Here is a 25,375-nt window from a genome sequence, read left to right as displayed (position 1 = left end):
TACTTATTTAAGAAACTAGAAATGAAAAGCAGTTTATAAAAAGTTATTTTTTTCTGAGATACTAGAAATATATATATATGTATTCAAAGACTATAGGAAGGAAGAAAATAAGTTTTTGAATCCAGCTATTAAGTATACACTTTCTTCTCCAGGAAAGAGGAGTTACTAGGTGGAAAGTTGAAATTAGAACATATCTTTTGCTCTTACTTCCTTATAGCACGAAGAAGACTTTGAATTACGGAAAGAACTGATTGGACAGGTGATGAACCAGCTTGGACAGCAACTTGTTAGCCAGCTGCTCCACACGTGCTGCTTTTGTCTCCCTCCCTATACCCTACCGGATGTGGCTGAAGTGCTCTGGGAGATCATGCAGGTTGACAGACCGGTAAGCTTGTTTTCATGAAGAACCCATTCTCACAGTTCTAAACTTTGGTTTCGGGAGGCTGACTATAACTTTGAAACCAGCCCTGTTGTATATCCATGGAGCTTAACCTAGGCATATTACTAAGTTCATTAGATGAAGGGGCCTATGGAAGGCCAATAGTTCATTATTAGGTTTTTGAAAGTATGTTTGTGTCACTGTCATAGGGTTTATATTCCCTGAAGTGAATACTAAGCTTTGAATTCAGCTATGTGGCTGACCACTGAGAAATTTGTTCACTTGTGAGATGCCCATGTATCAGTTATACAGTGTTACAGGTTATTCGAGAAGTGTTAATTCACTTCAAGCTCCTTAGATAGCACTGTATGAGTTTCCTTGGTAAATCTAGCCAAAGCTTTTGGGGATATAGAAATATAAAATTAGCTCACAATGTACATACACTTGGATTTGTTTCTTCTTTGGATTAATTTGCATCTTGTTTCAGTTCTTGCACCAGCTCATTTATCACCTGAGCATGGAACGTTTTTTTAGGCTATCCAGTAATGTCCAAGTAATTTCAGTATGGGCCACATGATCATAAATCAGGGTTATGTGTACTGCATGAAAGTTTTGAGCATAGTGGGAAAGTATATATATAGCCTGTACACTAGGATATGTAATCTTTAATATTAATATAAAAGCAGTTCAGAAAAGTGCATAGTTGGTTCTAGTTAAAGTGAGCTAGCTGTCTTCCAGAACCACAGAAAATTCCAGATATACAAGTTTATTGTAACCTTTAAGTCTGTGTACATCTCAACGTTGTCTCCTGCTTTGTATCATTGATGGCAGTTGTTAGCCTCAATTTCAGCAATTTCACAAAACAAAGTATACTTTTATTGTTAGAATCTCATGTCACTGAAGGGCGCCTGGGTGGCTCAGTTGGTTAATGGTCCAACTTCAGCTCAGGTCATGATGTTGCAATTCATGAGTTTGAGCCCCCACATCGGGCTCTGTGCTGACAGCTCAGAGCCTGGAACCTGCTTCAGATTCTGTGTCTCCCTCCCTGTCTCTGCCCCTCCCCCACTCGCATTCTTTCTTTCAAAAGTAAACACTAAAAACATTATTTTAACTTAAAAAAATCTCTATCACTGAGCTGAAAGTTCTGCCTTCAATTTATGTGTTCATCTCCAAAGTTCATGATTAATGTATATTGCCTTAGCATTTGCTTTACTTGATCTTTGGCTCAATCAAACAAAAGACAGTCATATATAGGGCAGATGCTTAATGAATTTTTAACATTTTCTTTATATTTATACTTCAGAAATAGCCACTTGAACTTTAATTCCTATATATCAAACTCTGAGACTTCTATGTGACTTTGGTTCCATCAGATACCTCTGCAGTTCTTCCATGGGAACTTGCTTCAGGAATAAAATAGTGTCTACAGTTCCTGTTGCTGGTTGTTCAGTATGTTCTGTTTCAATCTTATACAGCAATATTTTTGTATTTTTCTAAAGAAAGTACTCAGTGGGCCCCTCAAGACCAACAAGTTTAATTCCAGAAGTCATTGACATGAGAAAAAAAATTTGCATGCTCTTTTCACTTTTTTACAAATATACTTGGTTCCCAACTAACAAAACTTGTTTTGTAAATTTAACTTTATAAAAACATTCTTGGGGCGCCTGGGTGGCGCAGTCGGTTAAGCGTCCGACTTCAGCCAGGTCACGATCTCGCGGTCCGTGAGTTCGAGCCCCGCGTCAGGCTCTGGGCTGATGGCTCGGAGCCTGGAGCCTGTTTCCGATTCTGTGTCTCCCTCTCTCTCTGCCCCTCCCCCGTTCATGCTCTGTCTCTCTCTGTCCCAAAAATGAATAAACGTTGAAAAAAAAAATTTAAAAAAAACATTCTTGATTTCTAAACATGTGGTTAAGTGCTAACAGAAGAAGAAAATTAGAACAGCAAGGTTAAGCAGGAACAAAAACCAGATAGCCATAGGCTCTTAAGAGTTTACTGTATAGATACCCACAGAATGTGTGTCAAGAAATTTAAAGTGATTGTTTTATATAAATATCAACCTGAAATGGAGTTTTTGTAAAGGAACTCTTACATAAATTTGGGTTGTCTGTACCCCAACAACTGATTAAAATTCTAATGACGTAAACCCAAAGAAAATTTATATTCTTTTTCTTCTTAAGTTTATTTATTTTTGAGAGAGAGAGAGAGAGAGAAAACGAGTGGTGGGGAGGGGAAAGAGTTTCAAGCAGGCCGCACACTCAGCAGAGCCCAGTATGGAGTTCCATCTCACAGCTGCAAGATTACCACCTGAACCAATATCAAGTCAGACGCTCAACTGACTGAGCCACCTGAGCACCCGAAAATTTGCATTCTTGAGCACTTTCATAGTCATACCATTTCCAAAATTCACACAAATTCTTCAGTAGAAGATGGCATATCATCTTTGCTGTGTGACTTGAATAAACTATTTAAACTCTTACCTCTGTTCTTCCTTTTCTTTGTTGGATACCCATCTGGCAAATTTATTCGTTGTTTCCAACCAAATTTTTCAGATGATGCTGAAACCCATTGTGTGCTAGCTAGTTTTTGCTTTTTAGTTTAGTTTCTTACTGTTCTTTTTTTTTAATGTTTATTTATTTTTGAGTGAGAGAGAGAGTGCAAGCTGGGGAGGGGCAGAGGGGGGTGGAGGGGAGACAGAATTTGAAGCAGGCTCCAGGCTCTGAGCTGTCAGCACAGAGCCTGACGTGGAGCTCGAACTCACGAACTTCGAGATCATGACCTGAGCCGAAATCAGACGCTTAATGGACCCAGGTGCTCTGTTTCTTATTGTTCTTGTTTGGGGGTGTACTGTAGTTAACTCACAGGCTATTTTTGGATGCCAAAACTATCAATTAAGCGTTCTTCCTGTATCTCTTTTCCCTGTGTGTTTTTATTAGAGTGTTGTCTTTCTTGGGGGCAGCATTTGGAGAGCGATACTTCTTGAGCATTTGTAATGGAATATTTACTTTTGCTCTGGTTTGTTATCATAAGTCAACACATTGGGGGAAATATATAATGTAAAAGTTCAGTTATAAAAAAGGTTATTTTACTGCTGAAAACTGACCAAAGTATACATCCTATTTAAGAAAGGCATGAAAAATTAGAGCGGACTCAAAGAAAAACAGTTCATTGAAAATAAGAACCCAGAGGAAGTCTCTAGAATTTTGATTATTAGTTTGAAGAGGAAGGAAGTAAGGGGAATAGGGGCAGACAGATTACTATCAGGTTATGCTCAGATAGTAAATAATATTCTTTTAAATAGCAACCAGAGTGAGCAACAAAATTTTCTGACTCAGAGTACAGGTAGGTATCATAAAGAAGTGACTGGAAATGACCGTTCTCCTAAGAGAGATGACCTTAAAATCCTTAGGGCTCTGGATTCATATTATATTATGTATATATAATTTTGACATGTTTACTTACTGTACTTTTTGCCCTTGCTTTTTGTGGTACTGAACTTTTGCCTTTGACCTTTTCACCAAAGAGTTTTCTGGCAGCTGTTTAATTTTTTTGAAATTAAAAAGTTTATCATTAAACTTCTGGCAGAAGTTTAATGATAGGAAGAGAACAGTAGCATCATCCAGAAAAGACTTCACTTCCAAAGTAGAAGGGCTCTTTCTGAAATGATGCCTGCTACTACTTCTTTGAATGGAAGTCTAGGTTTGCCTTCCTTTGCAAACTGTTCCAAACCCCAGAGGGTTGAAAGGCCTAAAGATAGTACTGCTTTGTTAATTCCTTTACTTTCTTCCAAGTCTGGAAGAACTAAGGCTGCTAAGAAAAACCTGTGAGTCTTTGTTATTACTTGTAGGGTCCAATTGAGTAAGTCCTGTCTCCTCTTATAACTCTTACCCTCTTCTCTGCACAGACTTTTTGTCGATGGTTAGAGAATTCCTTGAAAGGTTTGCCAAAGGAGACAACCGTGGGAGCCGTCACAGTGACACACAAACAACTTACAGATTTCCACAAACAAGTCACTAGGTGAGTGATGTGGGTTTTTGGGGTTTATTTTTTTGTCTTTTTAAGGAATATAAACAGAAGCTGAGGTGTGCAGGAAAAAATACATCTTTGTTTCTTATACCAAATTTACCTAAGAGTATATTTCTTGTGTGCCTTTGTAAACTCACAATTTACTGTCTGTTTACACTGAATTGCACAAATTGGCATTAGAAAGAAACCAGTCTGGGGGGGAAATATCATCATGCTGTATAGGTGTGCATCAGTTTTACTGTACAAATGTATTAACTGGTATCAGATCTTAATGGGTAAGTGGAAGCATTATTTCTTCCAAAAGAAAAGTGCATTGAGCAGCCCACTGCCCTTCATAAGATCTGTCTTTATCTTTCTGAAGTCCTTCTCTGTTCTCATCCATATTCAGGTGTCAGGAATGCAGATGTGAATAGGTGAACCATTAGTTGTGAAACATAGATGATGTAAGCTGCAGTGAGTTGGAAAATTTTCGCCACACCTAAAGATATTGAAATTCTAATATTTTGAGATAGGGAGCGTGCACATGTACGTGAGCCGGGGAGGGGCAGAGAGAGAATCCCAAGCAGGCTCCGCACTGTCAGCACAGAGCCTGACGTGGGACTCCATCTCACGAACCATGAGCTCATGACCTGAGCTAAAATCAAGAGTGAGATTGCTTAACTGAGCCACCCAGACACTCCTTTAGGTATTGACTTATATTCATACAGTGGTGGAATGATTTATAGGTCTGATAATGTGTGTTACAGTAAGGTTTGGTGATAGTGAAAACACTGGAAATATTCTAATTGCCCATCAAGAGAGAATAATTAATAGAATGTAACTAAATTGGCACTAAAAAAAGATGGAAGAATATGCATGTGATGATATAGAAAGTGTATGATACAGGGAAAAAAATAACAGTATCATATGACCCAACTTGTACTGACAATTTAAAAAAAATTTAATTGTCATAAAATACCATAGAATTTACCGTTTCAACCATTCAACCATTCTTAAGTGTGCTGTTCGTAGTGTTACATACATTCACATTGTTGTGCAATTCCAGAATTTTTTTTCATCTTGTAAGGCTGAAACTATAACCATTAAACAGCTCCCTCTCTTCCTGTCCCCTAGTCCCCAGCAACCATTATTCTACTTTATGTTTCTATGATTTGACTACTCTAGATATTTCATACAAGTGAAATCATATGGTATTTGTCCTTTTGTGACTCACTTAGCATAATGTTCTCAAGGTTCATCCATGTTGTAGCATTTGTCATAATTTCCTTCCTTTTTAAGGCTGAAAAACATTCCATTTTATGTATATACTGCATTTTATTTATTCACTCATCTGTTGATAGACATTCGGACTGCTTCTACCTCTTGGCTATTGTAAGTAATGCTGCTATGAACATAGGTGTACAAATATCTCTTCAAGATCCTGCTTTCAGTTCTTTTGGATTGAGAAGAATTCTCAACACTGTCCTTTTCCCCACTGGATGGTCTTTGGTACCCTTATTGAAAATCATTTGAGGGGCGCCTGGTGGCTCAGTCAGTTAAGCGTCTGACTTCAGCTCAGGTCATGATCTCACAGCTCAGAGGCTGGAGCCTGCTTTAGATTCTTTCTGTGTCTCCCTCTCTTTTCTGCCCCTCCCCTGCTTGTGCTCGCTCACTCTCTCTCTCTCTCAAAAATAAACATTAAAAATTAAAAAAAAAAAAGAAAGAAAATCATTTGAGCATATATGCAAGGGATTTATTTTGGGCCCTCTATTCCATTGATCTCTTTGTCTTTATGTCAGTACCATACTGTTTTGATTACTATGGCTTTCTAATAATTTTGAAACTGGGAAGTGTAAGACCTCCAACTTTGTTCTTTGTCCAAGATTATCTTGGCTATTCGGGGTCTTTTGAGATTCCATGTGAATTTTAGGGTAGATTATTTTATTTTCACAAAAAAATGTCATTAGAAGTTTTGATAGGGATTGCATCAGATCTATAGATTGCTTGGAGTAGTATTGACATCTTAACAATTTAAGTCTTCCAGTCCATGAACATGAGATGTCTTTACATTTATTGGTGTCTTTAATTTCTTTCAGTAACATTTTATAGTTTAAGTATTATAGTCTTTTTGATGCTTCTATAAATGAACAAACTTGTACTTTATTTTTTTTAATTTAATTTTCATGTATGGTATGTATGTATTTTCAAGTAATCTCTACACTCAGTGTAGGGCTCAAACTCACAACCCCAAGATCAAGAGTCACATGCTCCACCGAGCCAGCCAGGTGCCCCTAAAGACTTTTATTTGTTGTTGTTGTTGTTGTTGTTGTTGTTATTGTTTTAATGTTTGTTTATTTTCGAGTCAGGAAGGGGTCGAGGCAGGGGATGGGGGGGAACACAGAATCTGAAGCAGACTCCAGGCTCTGAGCTGTTAGCACAAACCCAAGAACCGTGAGATCATGTCCTGAGCCAAAGTTGGATGCTTAACCGACTGAGCCACCCAGGTGCCCCTCAACTTGCACTTAAAAGCTGTTTTATTGTATATATTATACATACACATAGTAAATTTCTGGAAAGATACGCAGCTAGGACCAGGATCGGAGAGGAGGGAAGACTTTTCACTTTTTATTTCATAACTTTCTCTACTTTTTTTCAGGAGCATGTGGTATACTTTTATAAATAACACCAGACCTAGTTTCTAAAGGGGGAAGAAAATAAAGGTTAGGCGATGGTACAAGGGTTACTTTTCTTTTCTGAGACTTGATTTCTTAATCTTACTTTGCAAAATGGTTTACTTTCTCATCTCCCGGAGTTTCTCCAGTAATTGTGTTAATTTGTTAAAATCCCAAACCTATGAGTGATGTTATTTTGTAGCTTACTAAGTGTCTTAACATCATGTCCCCAAAGTAACTGACTTTTAGCCACAGATCAAGTGACATGCATGACTGAAACATAGCATGTGACTACCTTCATGCCACATTTTGGCAGAAGAAGGGAATTTCCCCTCTTCTAGATAGGTGTGTATTGACTGGGATAACTTCACAAAATTATGTTCTTTTCACTATGAGTCTTCACAGTAGAAGTAGAATTCCACCTACAAGCTGTCTCAGGAGAAAGAGTGTGGCTTCTTTCTGCTATTTTTTGCTGTATTCCATCTGGTATTGGTCAGTAGAAGAGCAGGATCAGACTGGCTCTAATTTCCATAAAGCAAATGGGAGTCTGGGGAGAGAACCCTCAAAGGACTAGGCTTACAGTCAAGGCTATTGGCTTGAATGTTGTCACTGAACTTCAGCTTATTCATCTGCAAAATAGGGTTAGTAATACCTATCTTATTCACAAGGGTTATTATGAGATACCACATGGAAATCTGAAGATTTGTCACGTAGTAGGTGATCAGTGAATGTTAACTTTCTCCATGGAAAAGAACCTGCTGGAATGTCATTATACACTTACAAAGCTAGCCAGAGCATGTCTCTTGACAGCTCTAAGGCAACCACCCACACATTCTAAAATAAGTCTCCACCAAACCTGTATTCCCTTATCTGGGCTAATCTGTGACAAATAGAATGATAGAGAAAGTCAGAAAGTCATGGAATTCCCTAATTTAAGGAGAACTGAGGGGCACAGAAAAGGAACGCAAACAATGCAATGTTACAAACAAAAACATCTGTGATCTTTGCCCTGTGATATGGGGAAATGAAGATGCACTACCAACTTGGCCTACTTGATCTCTCATCGCTGAACAAGTTTTGCAGCTCCTCCTATAGTAGGCTGTGACAGTGGTGGGAAATGAACAGAAGATGTAATGTTAAGGTGCTAGAGAAAAGGTTTGAGATTGCTCACCTCCTCATAGTAATTCTCTTTCTCTAGTATGCACGTTGCCCTTGAACCTTCTGTTCCATGCATGACTCAGTCTCCCTTTTGAAGTTGAGGTCCTGTAACTCCTGCCTCAACATGTTGCTTTGTTTGCCATTCTAGCAGGGAAGGTAAACTGGTTCAGTTTCATTTCAGCAAGTCCAAGCCTGTTTTTCACATAGTACTGGTAATTAATTAATTCCCTAACATCTTTAGTTGGTCAGCTTCTGCTGGGGCTTTTCATTCTGCAATAATCATTCTTGGTCTCCAAGCACCACTAATTATGACTAGAAGAAATCCTGCCATCATTTCCCATTTCTCTATGTTGGTGTTTATTCTCTGACTCTTATCACTTGCATGATGATCTCAAGGTCAGAAGATGTTGAATAAAGGAAGCATGGACACTAGAGTTAGAGGCCAGTATGGGGCTGTCTTCTTGCTCAAGTTGTTAGTTAGAGCCTGTTTACTCTCCGTTATGCACCAGAACATTGGGTGAAAAGGGTTGCATTTCTCAACAAACCGCTACTAGGATTATGGGGCTTGAGGAATGGTCACCATAAAAGTATTCAGAAGTATGGTGAAAGGATTGGAATTGTGGGACTGGAAGCCAGAAAATAGAACCTAGAAAAATAGTGGCCATTTTAAATGAATGAAATGGAAAATAATTGCCAGAAGGTTTGAGGCAGAAAACAAAATACTTGTACCTTTTACGTTTTTCTTTTTTAAAAAAATTCATTTCTTTGGGCTTAATCACCAAGGAAGGACACATTAAACATTTGGCTGCAGCTCCGGACACCAGAGCACTTGCCCACAGGACTAGGAGTGGAGCTGAGCTGGTTCGAGATGCTGGCCTTACCCCTCCTTCACCCTGGCTCACCACAGATCTCTGTACTTGCATTTTGGTTTCGGCACTTTTTCTCCTGTGTCACAAGAGAGGCAAGGAGTGGAGTTATCGTGCTCTTCCAGATTAAACCAAGCTGTCTGTTTAAGAAGGGTCGAATTTAAAACACATAAGGCTTTAGGATAGCAAAAGAATCTTAAGTCCCCATTGCTGTCCCACAGTTTAACTGTTTCCTGTTACCATAGTTCGTTACAATAGCATGCCTCACAGTGGCTTCTTTTGGGTTACACATCTTCTTCCTTTGTGACAGTGGAAGCGTGAGTGATATGTGTTCGCCGCCCCAACTACCTCCTTTGTAGTCGGTATTGATTTGGAAATAGACTGAGGAAGGTAATGGTTGTATTGAAACATGTTAAATTCACAAATGGCAGAATTTCAATAAACCCAGAAGACTTCATCATTTTCATTACATTGCTAAGATGAAGAGAGACTGGAAGAAAGTTTCTGGAATATTCTGTTGAATCGAATCCTGGAGTCTAAATCAAGGTTCATAATGATATTTCAGACCTTATAATAGGTGGGGAAATCCAGATGTAGGCACTAAGGGGATAGTTCTTATTCCACCTTCTTCTCTGTGGAGTCATTATGTTAGCAATTCCTTCCCGGGTGTTTAACTGTTAAGAGAAGGAGAGAGCACTTTTCTTCTTAAGATGAACCCTAGGTGGGAGTCTGTGGTTCCTAAGTTTTTCTGAGCCAAAGAGAGGGTTGCAGAAGGATGAGCATATTAGGAAGTACTTCCTTTTCCACTGTTTTTAGCTTAGCTTTATGTTTAGTTACCAACACTGGTTATGCAGACTGACAACAAAAGAATGAAGCGAGCGTCAACTGATTTCTTGGTGGGTGACCATTTTGGACAAAAGAGGCCTTTTGAAAAAACAGGGTCAGATGAATATTGGGCTATTCAAACCCCATCTCACTGCTTGCCTAAGGACCAAGTCCTGCTTCCTCCTTCTCCCTTTCTACATGTCTTAAGCCTTTCCTATCTCCTCTCCCTTCTCCTCCCACAGGAGGAAACCCTGAGCAGCCTGTTCAACTAGAAAATCAATGACTGATAGAGACTTAGTTGCTAGACTGGGCTTCGTAAACAAAATCTGCCTTTGGAAGAGAACGAGGAAACCAGGGTCTTTTAGTTCAGCTTGTAGAGTTAAAATTATCAGCCTGAGGTGGATATGCTTGCTTTTTTACTTGGGAGTTCTGGCTTTCTTGTGTTTATGTCAGGGACTTCAACCAAGTGTTGAACTGATTTAATCCTCCAGACATTATGAGGTCAGTAATAGATGCGGCAACTGAAGCAGCTTGGTAACTCGCCCAAGAGTGGTGGACCCAAGATTCAAACCTTGGCAGTTTTTCTCCATATACTCTTTGGAAACCATACAGCATATAATTATTATCATATGCAGTAGTTAGTATTTGCCTTTGAGTTACAGAAAGATCAGAAGCAGTCGAGAGACAGTAGGGAGAGCTCCAAGCAGAGCTGAGATCCTTCTGTGTGTACTTAAGTGTTGCGGTTGTTTTTCAGCATATTGTATCTTTCTCCTGAGTCAGGGAACCATCCTGCCTTTTCTTTTCCAGTGCTGAGGAATGTAAACAAGTTTGCTGGGCCTTGCGAGACTTCACCAGGTTGTTTCGATAGCTCACACTCCTGCACTGTGCCTGTCACCCAGGTGAGTGTCTCAGCTTTTTCCCTGGCTGTCAGGAATGCTTGGGGATGACGTAGGTTTTAATGCCCATCATGGGACTTATTACTATAGCTGGTCAGGGAAGGACTTCACAGTTTAACACTGCTGAACAGCTAGGAAATGCAGGGCCCTGATTTTCTTGGGCTAAGGCAGCCAGTATTGTCAGCTTCTTTTGCATGCCATCTTCACCCCCACAGGAAAGTTATTATAGAAGAGCTAAAAAAAATAAATAAATAAAAATCTTCCTGTAATCTTCTTACAGACATTTTAGGGTGGTAAATGTGTATATTAAACGAATAAGTATTTTTTAACCTGGCTACCTTGGTGAAAACAGTGCTGACCTAAAGTTGACTGTGATTACATGACACCATTTCCCTAAAATTGACCTTCAGATCAATGAGCAAAGATACTTATTCTTACCACTTTTATAGTCTAGATGCTGAAATGCCAGGTTTTTATCACTTTTATCGTCTGAATGCTGAAATGACCAAGGCCAGAGGTATAGGGAAGGTGTAGGAAAGCCTCTTTGTCTAGCTCTTGATCATCAGTTTTTCTCCGTGTGCTTCCTAACACTCGTTCTGAGGTAAAGCAAGAAGCTTAACCGAGGACAGAAAGGACTGGGTAGTGGGATTTGGGTGCCAGTTTCTTCACTGAGAGAAGAAAGGCAGCTCTCCTCTTAAGCCCCACCTTTGATGTCTTAGGCAGAATTTATTCTCCCAGGAGGCAATTCTCAATGAATGTGCAGCACCTCCCTGGCGGTTTCTGTTATTAAATGCACCAGTAGATTAAGGGACTCTTCAGCAGTGCCTAACCACACCAGAAATTATTTCTAAACTTTGGTTCTTTAATAAGTAGTGATATCATTTGGGATCTTCAAGTTTTGCAGTGTCAGGAATAGCTAACATTGATACACTCAGGCTTCTTAGTGGACAGCTATGAATGTTGATAGCTAACGTTTATGGTGCCTTTACTGTGTGTCAGATACTGTTTCCAGTGCTTTATAAGATAATCCTCAGGCGGTTCTGTGAGTTAGTGACCGTTTTTATTCCCGTTTTACAGGGGAATAGAGGTTCCAAATGTTAAACGATTTGCGTGATTGTCACAGTCAGTAATTTATAGAGCTACGATTCAGGTGTGGACATTGTGGTGCCAGAGTCCTCACTTTTAACCATGGTACTTAATACTTTTACAGAGTACCTTTTCATACAGACTAAATCAGTGGTTTTTAAAATTTTGTGAGCAGGCAGAGTCTTCCTTCAGGCTAAACTCTTGCATGAAACCCCAGTATATAAACAGACTGAAATCGATATTTTGTGGTTGGTTTGGGGTGGGCAGCCTGGACCTGTTGGTTCGCTCTACCCCCAACATACGTTCCCTAGTTTCCACAGCACACTCAGAATCAGAAAAGGGCTGCAGACTGTATCGTTAAAGCAGAAGCTGTCTTGAAATCACCAGTAAAAAATCCAACTTCTTCTTCTTTTTTTTTTTTTTTTTTAAACCGAGTCCTTGTTGCAGAGGGTAGAATGAGGTACCTGAGCAAGTAGAGAAACGTCTGCCTTGACTTTATAAGAAGCTCACTATGTCCTGGACCACAATTATTGACTGTTTCCTCTCTTTTGTCAGGAATGTCTTTTTTAATTAGAAGACAGGAAGAAAACAAAAACCAGACTGTGTCCCACAATCAGAAACCTCCATTGTGGCAGAGGGGCCTTCACCGCCACCAGGGCGTCCCGCCAGACAGGGAGAGACTCCAGCCTTCAGAGGCCATCCTGAGGAGTTCCTGTTTGGGGGTGTGAGGGAAAATCAGCGCGGTTTAAAAAAAGATGGCTGTGGCCTGTCCGGTGTGGTGGGAGGGGAGCTGGTTTCCTGGTGAACTTGTTTCAAAAGGAAAAGTAATTTTAAAGAAATAAAAAAGGAAACAAAAAAAAAAGGAAAACTAAACTGAAACCAGAACTGAAACGTTCACTTGGCAGCAGTGACATGCACACATACACACACGTACCTACACACACATGCTAACATGCATGTGCACATACAATAAAATAAAAGTACAAATTTTTATGAAGCAGAAACCATTTACTTAGAGAAAATGGGAATTCAGATGAAATCGCTGCAATTGGAAGAAAAGGGTCAGGATCCTCTCTTAAGGTTTTCTATTGTTTTTTCCTCTCTTTCTCTCCCACCCTCCCTTCTTGCCCTTTCCCCCTCCTCTTTTAACAAAAACGAGTAGAAATTTATCGCACTCTCCCAGCGTTTCTTCCCACCTCTAGAGTTGCTCAGACGAGGAGCCTGTTTGTTTTATATCATGGTCACATCAGTGATACCAGGACCTGTGAGGGCCAAAATTCATGTATATCCCAACCCTGACTCTATCCAACCTCTAAATCCACTTCCAATCCACAGTGGGTTGTCATCAGCCAAAATTAGGGTGAGTGGGATATAAATGTATATTCTAAGTTTTAGGTTTTTTTAAGAATTTTTTTTTTTTTTTTAATTTTTCACCCACAGACAGGAGAGAGGGGAAAAAGGAGGGTGGGTGGGAATATGAGGGAAAGTGTTTACAGGGCTAACTGTATTTTACTAAAAAATGTGGAAATTATTTGACTTTGTTGGGGGGTGAGGCGGGAGAGGGAAGCCCAAAGCTGATCTTAATGTTTTAAAGGAGTTGCAGCCCTGCACAGGTGTTAGATTTGAGGGCACTGTTCTGTCTGGTGTTACAGCCATCTCAAGAACAAATCAACAGCAACAAAACAAACAAACAAAAAAAAAAGAAAAGAAATAAATTTTTAAAATTTAATCAGTGTTTGTTTTTCCTTCCTTTTACTGCCTCAGAGCTCTGAAATGACACAGCTAGATGACACGAGTGAGCAGTTTTAGCCATTACCTGGTAGACAGCTGCCTATGGAGTTTAAACAGCAGGCGCCTGCTCTTGGTGCCACGGACCCTTCATATTTCAGGGGAGTGGCTCATTCTGCATCTTTTATTCTAGTTCACCCTAAAGCTCATGCTACATTTGTGGTACGTATATTCTTTCTCCTGTGGCCACCCAAGTAGATGGATTAATTCCTAACCTACTGAGTACAATATTTGGTCTTTGAAAAAAAGAAACCTGTATTGCAGTATGCTTGACATAGAATAAGCTGCACATATTGAAGTTATACAGCTGATAAGCTTTGACATAGGATACACCCATGAAACCATTGACACAAGATAGTGAACATACCTTTACTCCCAAAAGTTTCCTCATGCCTCTTACCATCCACCCCATGCTCAAGTAGGCACTGATCTGCTGTCACTGTAGATTAGTTTGCATTTTCTTTAGTTTTATATAAATAGGATCATTCAGTATGTTAAAGTAATTGGGTTTTAAGCTAATAAGCTTGACTGCAGAGCTCTATCTAATATTGAAACCAATGAAACAAACCTTCCTGCATAACATCGGTTGTACTCAGAGTTTGACTTGGACAGGATCTTAGGCTGCATACATTTAAAAATCCACACCCTTACTTCAGCTAGCTTCCTCCTGGAAAGCAAAGCCAGCCAGTTCAGTGCTCCTGGCGCCCTACTGACTCATCAACCTAGAAGGCAGACCCGCCCTCTGTCATGGCCCCAGAGATGGAGGGCAGGTGCTAGGGGAAATAGAGCCAGCTGATATCAGAAATCGGGTCTGGTAGAACAGCATGGAAGCAACTGGATCTTTTCAATATTTATTAATTGAAAAATACATAAAATTCCACTTCTATTCCATGTTCTTTCAAGGAGGTAGCTGCCAGCCTTAAGCATCTGGTATAATACCTATGTGCATATCTGTCTCAGATATGAGGGTGTGAGGCTCAAACTAGAGAACCCCCAAATCAGATCAGGCCCATGCCCTGTTGAGAGAGCATGGCCCACAGCACTTGACTGTCTTTGCCTGAGGAATTGGGGGGCAACCACAAGGGTGGGCCACTACTCTGGGACAGATCCCTCTCAGCTAGGCCCCTAGGGTTGGGGGAGTTCTCTGCTCACCGGGGCTGATGGCTGAGTTCCTCCAGAGTGAGCAGAGGCGAGGCACATCCAGGAAGACTGAGCCCTGAAAGCAAAAGTGGCTTCTAGCTTCCCTCAGATGCTGCGAGGAGAGCCTGGAACACAGAGCTCTCTTCCCTCAGCACAAATCCACTTCCAGAAGACCCAGAGAGGACCTGCGAGCCAATCAGGTGCCAACTGGGGCCATTGCACCTCCACATGAATCCACACAGACACCTGGGAAGCCCGTGCCAGTCACTATCCGCAGTCTCATTGTTGCATGCCGACTGGGTGCATGGGCCAGGCCACCTGGCCAGCACCAAGACCTGCCACAGGAGGGGCCTGGGCCACAGGCTGCAACCGCTGCTGGGACTGCCAGATGTGATGGAGCTCCTTGAACTGTTCCACCATGTGGTCTTTGAGGTCTGGGTTTGAGATCTGTAGCCGGATACTATCAGCTGACCAAGAAAGCTCCCCTGAGAACATCTCCAGCAACAGCCGAGCTGCTACAGGCACCACCTGGGAGGCAAAGAGGGACAGGAGAACCTTGGCGGGACTGTCAAATCCAGTTGTGCCTGAGGCATCCATCAGGAAGAAGGGCCACCAATTTCTACTTCATACAAAGGCTAGTTACGTGTGGATAGCCCTGGGCCTTGATTATCACTGGCGGCCAAGTTCACACTGCTCAGAGAGCCCTGAGCCTCCACCCTGGGGCAAGAGCTGAGCCCCAGGATTTCCCAATATTCAAGCCAAAGCAGAGTGGGGGCTTGAGAGATGAGATGGTGGTATACCTGTACAGTGATGAGCTTCTTCTCTCGGGGTTTGAGGTCAGGCCACTCCTCCCCAAAGCAGAAGAAGATCTCAAATGGTGGCGGGGTGTTGGTCTGGCCCTTCTGGAACAGGATGAGCTCTGCAGCAAGATCAAGACCCTTAGAGTCTAGAACCATGCTCCTGGACGATAGGAAGCCAGGAGGAACATAATGTGGGTCCCTCACCATTGAGAAAATGCTCCAGGCTGAAGAGCTTGGTTTTGACCTCCCGCTGGATGGGGTTGGGCTGTGAGCCGTGGGCTGAGGCGCAGGGCCCGCTCCAGAACACCTTGCACTGGCACAGGCGGATGGCATACAGATCTTGGCCTTGCAGCTGGAGTATAAGCCCGCGGTCCAGGACATCCAGCAACTGGTTTGTGTAGAAGCGTTGCTTGTCGCTGGGGATGTCCTCAGGGCTGGGGAAGCGCACTTGCTCCAGGCTCACGGGGCCAAAGAGCTCTACCTGCTCTTGGGTGGCCTCCAGCTGGCTGTAGAAGAGCCGGCAGCCCTGTGGGTTGCTGATGGTGAGGGCACGGGGTGGCCGCCCCCGGTACTGGAACTTGATCTCCAAGTCAGTCACTGTGGGGCAGAGGGCAGGCCCGCCCAGTCTGTGAGCCCTGTGCCTCCTCGTTCTGCAGCCCACTGACTTGCTCTCTGCCCAGCAGCCAGGCCATCTAGTCAGCTCTCCCACTTCTGTCTCCCCCCCACCCAAGGAGGGACTGGCTTGAGCATCTTTGCTCTTCATCCTCCACCCTTCTTGCAAACCAACCAAACCCGCCCCCCCCAGCACTGTTTTTGGACACAGCAACCCCCCCACCCCCACCCCCAGCTCTCCTGTGGGTCCTTACAAGGCAGCATGTGGGGGCTGATCAGCAGGTCGGGCAGGAGTTGTTCGCCTGTGGGGGGCAGGCTGGCAGCCAGGGACCCAGGCTGCAGGCTCGGCAGGACCGCAGGGAGAAGCTCCCCAAAGCCAGCAGGGTTGCCAGGAGTGGGGCCCAGGAGGCTGGTGGGGTCTGGTGCAGGAGGGCCCAGCACCACAGGTGGCTGGAGAGTGGGTGGCCACTTGACATCCTCTTTGGGTAAGGAATAGGGTGCCATGGGGGGGCCAGGTTGCACTGCTTCTACAGAGGGTGGGGGCAAACAGAGCTTTAATGCCACTTCTGGTAACCGCCCCCTAGGCCCACCTACTCTTGGCCCTGGGCCTCCCTTCAGCCCCCTCCCAGGTGCCTGTGGTACCTGCAGCTTCTCCTTACTCTAGGCCCCCAACCACACCACCTCCCAGCCCCACCTGTGAGGCTCAGGCTTGGTAACATCCTCTGGAGCTGAAGAGAAGACAGGCAAAGGAGAAGGGAAGAGGCCAGAGAGAGAGAAGGGAGGCCAGGTTAATGAATTGATCTGATGCTAAAGAAATAACACATGAGCACCACAAAAGGCAATTCCCCAGTGTTCAGCTTAGCAAGGCCAGACCCTGCCTCCAGTCCCAGCTCTGCCCTCCCAGGCAGGTCAGTGAGCTCTCAGGGCCTCCGTTTCCTCATCTGCCTTCTACAGGTAGTAATACCTACTCAGCCCCAACCCCTGAGGGTGTGTCAGATGACATCTGGTCATGTTTTGTGCCAACAAAACCCTAAGGAGATTCAGGGTGCTGACTGTGTTCCTATCAGAACTCCCAAGAAGAAGCTCCAGAGAAGAGCTACAGAAAGGGCAGTAGGGCCCTGGAGGAAAGGGGCCGCTTAATCCTAAAGCAGAGCAGGACAGCAGAAAGGCCCTAACAAGGCCCACCATGTCAGTGCACGCAGACACTGCCAGGAGTGGCCCGGAGCTCACCTCTTCCTCTTCCTCCTCCTCCTCCTCTCCTGCACCAAAAGCGTAATCCTCACTGGGCTGTGACTCTGCAGAGCAGGGAGACAAAACAAAAACAGAAACGCAGTCAGTGGAGGAGGAGGAGATGGGAGAAGGCCATCGGGGCTCCATGGGGCAGCTCCTGCTGTGGCTTCTTCCCTACCGAGAGCTGCCCAAACAGGAAGGTGGAAGGCCACACAGCCACCAGGGATCACTAGGGACCTCTCTGACCCCATGGCACTAAGCTCCTTAGGCCACTAGACCTACACTCACTGGAGCCAAGAACAAGGGCAAGGTGAGCAAGATAGACACAAAGCCTGGTCTGTGCCAAGCCATCCCGGGCCTCACAAATGGTCCGTCGCAGGCCACTCCTGGAAGCCCGGGGTGTAATGACCTCGCAGGCCCAGGGCCCTGCCCCTTCCCGCACAGTTTCCTTAGGTGGCCCATGGGGTCAGGCGTGATACCTGCAGGAGCGTGGCCATTAGAGCAGACCTCGTAGATCTTGTAGGGCTGAGGTGGCATGTCCCGGGGTCCATCATAGATGAGGCGGAAGTCACGGCTCTTGTTAAGGGCACAGCGCAGGTTGGCCTTCCACTTGGCCGGGTCTGCCTCGTCCACCCCTTCGGTGTACTTTCCTGTCTCCTTGGCCCAGGCCTGGGCAGGAAGAAAAGATAAGGCAACCACAGAGAATCTCGACCTTCGCCAAAGCCCCAGCCCCTCCTGGCCTCTGGGAGTCACTGCTGAGCCAGTGGGACCTTCAGGGACACACAGCCTGACCTGAGTGTCCCTCTGCAAGGTAGGGGATACGACTCTAGGCCTTCCCAGCCCTTAGGGCTCCAAGAAACTAAAGGAAACCTAAGTGCTTTGAAAGGCATCTTATCCACTGCTCCTGCAAGGGTCAATAAGGTAAAATCTCTAAGGAGAATGGTGGATAAGAACATAGGATCTGGAGTGGGACCGGGTTTGAATCTGGAAACTGCCACCCACCAGCTTTGTGCCAGGGGCATGTCACTTTGCCTCTTTTTGCTGTGATGTCCTCATCACAGTGCCCACCTCACAGGGTGGTAGCAGAGACTCCAAGGCCCACAAAGCTCTCAGAACTGTGCCTGCACTTTGGACGGGCTCCATACACTTTAGCCATTGGTATTATTTTTGAGGGTCAGTTGGCTAATACCAGGATTACAAAGGTTTCTTCCCTTTAACGTAGCAATTCGACTTCCAGGAATTAATCCTAGGGGTACAGAAGCATCCGCACAAAATTCTGCACATAAACAAGGTTTATTCATTGCAGCACTCTTTGTAAAAGCGGAAGACCCCAAATAAATGTCCCTCAATGGGAACTAGTTAAATTATGGCCAATCCGGGGCGCCTGGGTGGCGCAGTCGGTTAAGCGTCCGACTTCAGCCAGGTCACGATCTCGCGGTCCGTGGGTTCGAGCCCCGCGTCGGGCTCTGGGCTGATGGCTCAGAGCCTGGAGCCTGTTTCCGATTCTGTGTCTCCCTCTCTCTCTGCCCCTCCCCCGTTCAGCTCTGTCTCTCTCTGTCCCAAAAATAAATAAACGTTGAAAAAAAATTTAAATTATGGCCAATCCTTAGAACGGAATAGTGGGCAGCAAGAAAAAAAAAGGAGGGGGGGCTTTTGATATCCTAACATGTCATAATCTTCAAGAAATACGAGGTACAGGAGGATATGTATACACCTATCATTTTGTAAAAAGCAGGAGAAAAGATAGGTACATATCTGCACACATGCACAAAAATCTCTCAGGAAGGATAAGCAAGACACTGACAATACTAACTGCCTCCAGGGAGGGAATGGGCGGCTGAAGACAGGGGTGGGAGGGAGACTTTGCTGCAAACCATTTTACACTTTTTAAATTTTGAATTGTGTTACCTCGTCAAAAATAAGAAACAGATTTGAAAAGAACCTTCAAAGGGTAAATATCAACCTGCAAAGACTAAGGAGACCCTATCCAAATGTTTAAAAATAAGGATTCTCTTCGACGCAGCAATGTTGAACTCTAGGAACTAATCCCAAAGAAAATCATTTAAGATGTACAACGGGTAAGAGTTTAGAGGGTATCCGTGGCAACGGGTCTTCGACACTGAAACACTAAGCACTAAGCAATGTGAAGTGTCCAAAAACTGGGTTTGGATATCTAAACTGCTAAGCCCCGCACTGGTCAACGGAAAGTGACGTGGCATTTAGGGCAGAGGAAAGCTGGTTCCGATGTTGGATGGTGAAAAGTGCAGGATATTCCAGGTTGATTCCATTTTTGAATTTTATAGATATATATGCAGAAAACTGAACATACAAGCAAAAAATTTCCATAGTTGTTACCTCCTAGTGTTAAGATTATGGGGGCATTCTGTGGTCTTTTAGAGTATGTGCACTCCAAACACGCACACTGCACACATACTCGTGTGATGAGAAAGTGACAAGAAAAGGGAGGAGGAGGAGGAGTTACAGGAAGGTCTCCTGGGGGCCTTTCAGTCCCCACCTTGCTCTGGGCACAAGGTTAAAAAAAGGCACACTGCAGGGGTGCCTGGGTGGCTCAGTCAGTTAAGCGTCCGACTTAGGCTCAGGTCACGATTGCACAGTTCATGGGTTTGAGCCCGGTATCGGGCTCTCTGCTGTCAGCATAGAACCCGCTTCAGATACTCCGTCTCCCTCTCTCTCTCTTCCTCCCTTGCTCTCTCACACACACACTCTCTCTCTCATAAACAAATAAACATAAAAAAAAATTTAAAAAAAAAAGCACACTTTAGGGGCACCTCGTGGCTCCGTTAGAAAAAAAAAAGGCACACGGTGGTTATGCCTGCCTCCCCTTAGTCCAAGCCTGCGGTCGCCTGCGGCAAGGCAGCTGGGACAGCGGTCAGTTTAAGATGTATGGGGAGGTCCTCTTCTAGGGAGGGGGGGTGCATCAGAAGTCCAGGAGTACCCCCATCCTGGGCTTACCTTGAAGATGGTATTATCTCCGTCCTGGCTGGGGCCGTGCCGTGTGGCATGGCGCCAGGGGATGTAGAAGAATTTCCTCTCCCCATTGACCCACTGAAGCCCTGGGTACTGGCAGCTGTTCACCTGGGCCACCAGCCAGGGCTTGAGTCGCACACGGCGGGGTGGAGGGGGGGGCCTGGGGGCCGGCTGGTTCATGGCAAAGGGATCTGCAGGAGAAAGCCAGAGGGGGACATCAGAAGCTCTGCAGCTGGCCACTCCCTGCAGCAGGAAGATGTGCAGGGGGCCAAGCCAGGGATTTGCTGGCTTCCTCTTCCTCTCTGGTCTGCCCAGATGCTCACGGCCAATTCTCTTTTCCAACTGTCAGCTTTCTGGTCACAGGGTCACTGCATCTGCTTTGTGTTTGGGAGGTGGGAGAGGGGGTGGGGTTCAGATAGAGGGGGTGCATGCGTGCCCCGCCCAGGCATGCTTTACCAGGTGGGGCATCAATTCCCCAGCTGCTGTGAGGCTGCAGCGGCCCAAAGGCAGAGGGCGGCCCATTGCTGCCTCACTCCACGGCTAGGCAGCCCACAGCCAGTGAGTGACTGATACACGGGGACAAAAAGCCAGTCCCCTTGCTTCAGATGGGGCAAACCGGTGCAACAGGCGCTCCAGAGCTCCGTGTGGGGTCAAACCGAAGGCCATCTGCAGCCGATGCCACTTCCTTGCTTAGCTTTCTTCCTGCCCCACCCTGCTCCCCTCCTCTCCCCACCTCTTCTGCCCTCCCTCTCCTTATCCGGAGAACTCCCTCACTATGCCCCCTTCTAGGAAACTTGGCCAAAGACCAAGTCCCAGCATGTGAATGGAGGAAGGGTTTTCACACCCACTCTTCAGAGCTTCCTTTCTTCCTCAGTTTCCCTCCAAGGATGAAGCTTCCCCACACCTGGACATCTTGAGAGAAATCCCATCAGCCCACTCAGTCTACCTCCTGCCTCACCAGGGCAGCAGCCTTAGGTGGGACTTGAGAATACCAGCCAACTGATATACCTCAGATGTTGGAAGCTTCTGTCCTCCAGCTACTTCTCCCCAACCAGCCCTGCTCTCTCCAGGATCCTCCTCTGAGGGGGGTTAAGACCAGACATAAGAGGAAGGCCGCTGGGGCTGTGACACAGGCGAGGGTCCAAGGGGGGGGCAGGCCTGTCAGGGAAGGAATGGCTGAAGGAACTAGGGCGTCTGGATTAGTGGGTAGGGACAAGAGCTATCCTTTGTGGCACCACCATGTGACAAAAGGACTAGGGTTTGAGTCAATACCTGGACAGCCTCCACTGAGGCAGACTAGACCCAGGTTGAAAGAAATTTTAACAGCTAAAGCTATGCAATCAATAGGCTCGGCCTGGGAGCCACTGGTTTCTGGGGGGTACCTACGCCCAGGTGGGCTTCCAGGTGGCCTGCCTTAGGTGGCAGATTGACCAAGATGATCTCTCAGGCCTGGACCCTATCATTCCAGGCCTGCTGGGAGCCCTGACCTCGGTTTCCCTGCCCAGTACCTTTTTGGCTGTGGTTGCTAAGCGCCACCTCCACGCTGCTAAGAAGTCTCCATCTGTGGGCCTCTCCTCAGGGCAGTGCCCAGCTCTGGGCTAGGACAGGGAGTTTAGGAGAGCCCCCAGCCCTGCCCCCAGGCCTTAAAAGATTGAGGGTTCAGTTCCCCTTTCTACACCAGCCTCCACCCAGCCCCAGGGGAAATGAAAGTGGCCAGAACAGACAACTCGGAAATCTGACTCACTGTGAACTGGGGGAAAGCTACATGGAAAAATTCACATTTGGGTCCCCAAGACCAAATTCTCAATCTCTCACCCCGTAGCCCATTCCCCAGTCCCCTGCTGACGGTCACTGTACATTTGGTGTGGTTCACAGCTGTGGGGATGACCTCACCCACCACATTTGTATTTGTAGCTCCCACCCGCATCCTCAGACGAGAGGCCGTGGTCCTAGAATGACCGGTGATAGCCACCAAGAGCTGCCATTCTGGCTATGTGAAGTGGACAGAGGAAAGCTCTGGTGACCCAGAGGGGAAGGCAAGCTTCCCTGACGACCAGCCCCCGACACGGTCAGGCCCGCAGCTGCGCCAGGGGTGATGGAGCCGGGACACCAGACAGGCCTACTCCTCTCTCTGCCCAGGGCAAGGAGGAAGTTAGGGTGACTCCCTCCCCGGCCGCCTAGCCTGGCCCAGCAGTGCTGTTCAGTAGAAAGATGTTGAAATTATTCACGTCAGTAATGTACAATCCCTTCGGGTATTCTAAGGAGGGGAGTATGGAGAAAGGGCTCCCATAACAAGCAGCCAGGGCCAAGGGAGGGTATCCGGCAAGCAGGCCAAAGAAAGATCTTCTGCCTCAGGTGCACCAGGCCCAGGCTCAGTGTGTTTCCCAGCGAGGCTTCCTCCTGCCTAGAGGTGGGCTTAGATCTGCTTCAGACTATCCTAATGCCAAGAGTTCTGAATTTCAATGCGTTTGGGCCCCGTCCCACTTTCCCTCCAGGTAGAAATAGTGGCCCAGACTTCCCGGGCACCTCAGGAACTATAGCACAGCTGTCAGAAAGTCCATCCACACTGTGCTCTGCAGGTGGGAGGACTTGATCTTTCAGTAGAGGGCCAGGGGGTCTGCCCTGACTCATTGACAGCTGAACACGTGTGCCTTCTGGAGACTTGGGGTGACATTTCTGCGGCCCCCACACCTAGGATTTGAGCCCCGGAGAGTGGGGAAAGCCAGAAGAACCTGCATCAGTTTCCATGGAAATAAGGAAAAGGTGTGGGCTGCTGAGGACCTGAGAAAGCCCTTATGGGTGAATTCTGTAACAGTGAAGCATCGAGAAGGGCAGCCCAGGAACCTCTGCTGGGGTAGGAAAGCCCCACAATTCACACCAAGGCCCTGGAATCCCCGGAGCCAACCACCTGAGGAGCCCGGAACCCTGCGGAGACCAGGGACCCCCTAGGGGAGGAGCTCTGCAGCCCGGTAGTGGGAGGAGCAGCAAGCCCCTTGCTACCTGTCTGATTCACACAGCCTCCCGGTAAATCCCACACTAAGTTCAGGGATAAGGCAAAGGGTTCCCTGTGCCTGGCGTGACCCTAAATCCCACCGCCTCCAGGTGAGTTGACCACATCCCGAGACAAGCTGAGGCCCAGATGCCTCTCTAGGCTTCCTTCAGGGGAAGGCCAGGGTGCAGGGGGAAACCCCAAAGTAAGGCCTTTAGGCAAAAAAGGGTGGTTTCCCAGTGCCTCCCTGCACTTGACGGAGCCTTAGCGCCCCCACCGGCTAGTTCCAGGGAGGGCGGGACGATGCTTGTGGCCTTGCTGCCCCTCTATTCTCCTCCATCGGCCCCGCCTGCGTCCTGGCAGGTCCTGGTCACTTATCCCCGTTTGGGGCGCGCGGGGAGCCCAGGCCAATCCCGCGGATCCACCCCCGGGGCGCGGGCTCAGCTTCTGCCTCTTGGAACGCTCCGCGGGCTGATGGCGCCCCCTGTCTCTTCCCCCACCCTGCCGTGCCCGCCGCCCATCCCCTGCCCCTGCTCAGAGACTGCCCAGAGAGTACTGCGCGCGGTGGCGGGCACCTTCTACCCGCGTCGGCCACAGTCATCTCACTTTCCCTCTACTTTTAGACTCGTTTTGTTTTTAAGTTCGAGGGAAGTCTGTAAGGAAACTAGTCCAAGAAGTGCGCCCCGTGATTCTTCTCTGCTAGGAGGGTCAGTGCCTCTTGTTCTCGGCCACTAGTCAAAAGACGGCGCCTCCGCCCGACACCATCTTCCCACACACTCTGCCCGAATTCCTGTCATTGGCAGGTGCCCAGGGAAGAGATGCGAAGCGTGCAAAAGGGGGGAATAGGGGCTCACCCCTCTACGACCCAAGCTAGACCGCTGTCGGGCGCCCAGGCGCTCCCCATCCTTGCGGCGGCGAGACGGAGGGAGAGCAGAGTAGACCTAGGGCTCCTGGCAGCGGTGACCCCTCTGCCGGTCCCCGGGCTCCCCGGGTGCCTGAGGGACGAAGGCTGCGGGTGTGAGGCACCCCAGGCTGATCCGGACGTAGGAAGCACCTTGGAGGCCGCCAGACCGGAGGGGCACGCCCTGCCGTGGGCGCCCCCTCTGCCCCCCGCCACCGCGGGAGCTAGAGCGCCCGGAGGAGCCGGACGCGGACCCCTCCCGCGCGCCCGCCGTACCTCCGTTCCCCGCCCGCCGCCGGCCGGTGCCCGCAGGGCGCGGAGAGGAGCGCGGGCGGCCGAGACCTACCTGTCTCCGATGCACCCGCGTGGCTGCGCCCGGGAGCACGGGCCGGGCGGCGGGGCCGAGCTGCGCTCTCCCGGAGCTGCGCCTCCCGCTCGCCTGGCACTTCCGCATCACCCGCCCCCGCCCCTGGATCGCGGCCGCCGAGCCTCTGCGCGCCGGCGGCGCCCCGCCCTGCCCCTCGGGACCACCCTGGGCGCCCCCGGCTCTGACCCGGCGACTGAGGGCTGCAGAGCGGGCCAGGCCGGGCCCCCCAGGGCTGCCCAAGGAAGGCCTCTGGGGGAAACGGCAGGCCGAGCGGTGACCTGGACCGACTGCTGGGCTCCTTCGGCAATCTGGAACCGCAAAATAGTCATTTGACAGCCCCAGACCCCCTCCCCACGAAGCCAAAGTGCTCGGCGGGGCCCGGGAACTTCCCTAGCCCGCGCCCTCCGGGAGTTCAAGTTCGGGTCAGACACAGGCCGTCAACAAAGTACAAACGAGGGCGCGGTAGGGCCGACTGATAGGTAGCTTCTCGGTCCTCTCCCTGCCCGCCCGCGCTCCTTGGAGGGTCGCTCCAGGGCCAAGCTGCTGGCATCTGGATCCGGACACCCCCCTCCTCGACGTGCTTGCAGACAAGGATCCTCAAGCCATTCTGTCCCTTTTTCTGAGTCTCAACCTGCCTGCCCCAGCTCTCCCTCCCTGGTTGCCTTTGGGACCTCTCAGA

At 47.2% G+C, this 25,375-nt stretch overlaps 2 protein-coding genes across 5 annotated transcripts in view; one reads left to right on the top strand and one right to left on the bottom strand.

The window, feature by feature from the left end:
- TNPO3 (transportin 3) overlaps positions 1–13,583 on the top strand; it is an 80,101-nt gene extending 66,518 nt beyond the window's left edge. For both annotated transcript variants that reach the window (XM_030308398.1, XM_030308399.2), the window contains 4 exons: positions 218–385; positions 4,278–4,390; positions 10,707–10,798; positions 12,437–13,583. In XM_030308398.1, coding sequence (XP_030164258.1) covers positions 218–385; positions 4,278–4,390; positions 10,707–10,767 — 342 coding nt within the window. In that variant the 3' untranslated portion in view covers positions 10,768–10,798; positions 12,437–13,583. The remainder of the gene's footprint in view (positions 1–217; positions 386–4,277; positions 4,391–10,706; positions 10,799–12,436) is intronic.
- IRF5 (interferon regulatory factor 5) lies at positions 12,291–24,783 on the bottom strand. 3 transcript variants are annotated; one of them, XM_030308401.2, is made up of 9 exons: positions 24,676–24,783; positions 20,425–20,630; positions 17,931–18,120; positions 17,452–17,516; positions 16,916–16,949; positions 16,476–16,748; positions 15,814–16,206; positions 15,610–15,728; positions 12,291–15,337 (listed from the first exon to the last, which is right to left on the bottom strand). In XM_030308401.2, the coding sequence occupies exons 2-9, from the start codon at positions 20,617–20,619 to the stop codon at positions 15,089–15,091; spliced, it is 1,518 nt and encodes a 505-aa protein (XP_030164261.1). In that variant the 5' UTR covers positions 20,620–20,630; positions 24,676–24,783; the 3' UTR covers positions 12,291–15,088. The 3 variants fall into 3 exon arrangements, with proteins under 3 accessions (XP_030164261.1, XP_030164263.1, XP_030164262.1); XM_030308403.1 differs by lacking the exon at positions 24,676–24,783 and adding an exon at positions 21,948–22,473 and having other exon boundaries at positions 13,907–15,337; XM_030308402.1 differs by lacking the exon at positions 24,676–24,783 and adding an exon at positions 21,448–21,894 and having other exon boundaries at positions 13,907–15,337.
- Between the last annotated feature and the right edge of the window lie 592 nt (positions 24,784–25,375).

This window comes from Lynx canadensis, chromosome A2 (assembly GCF_007474595.2).
Source record: "Lynx canadensis isolate LIC74 chromosome A2, mLynCan4.pri.v2, whole genome shotgun sequence".
Classification (NCBI taxonomy): Eukaryota; Metazoa; Chordata; class Mammalia; order Carnivora; family Felidae; genus Lynx; species Lynx canadensis.
The sequence above is the reverse complement of the archived record's forward strand: the minus strand, read 5'-3'. Positions and strand labels throughout refer to the sequence as shown.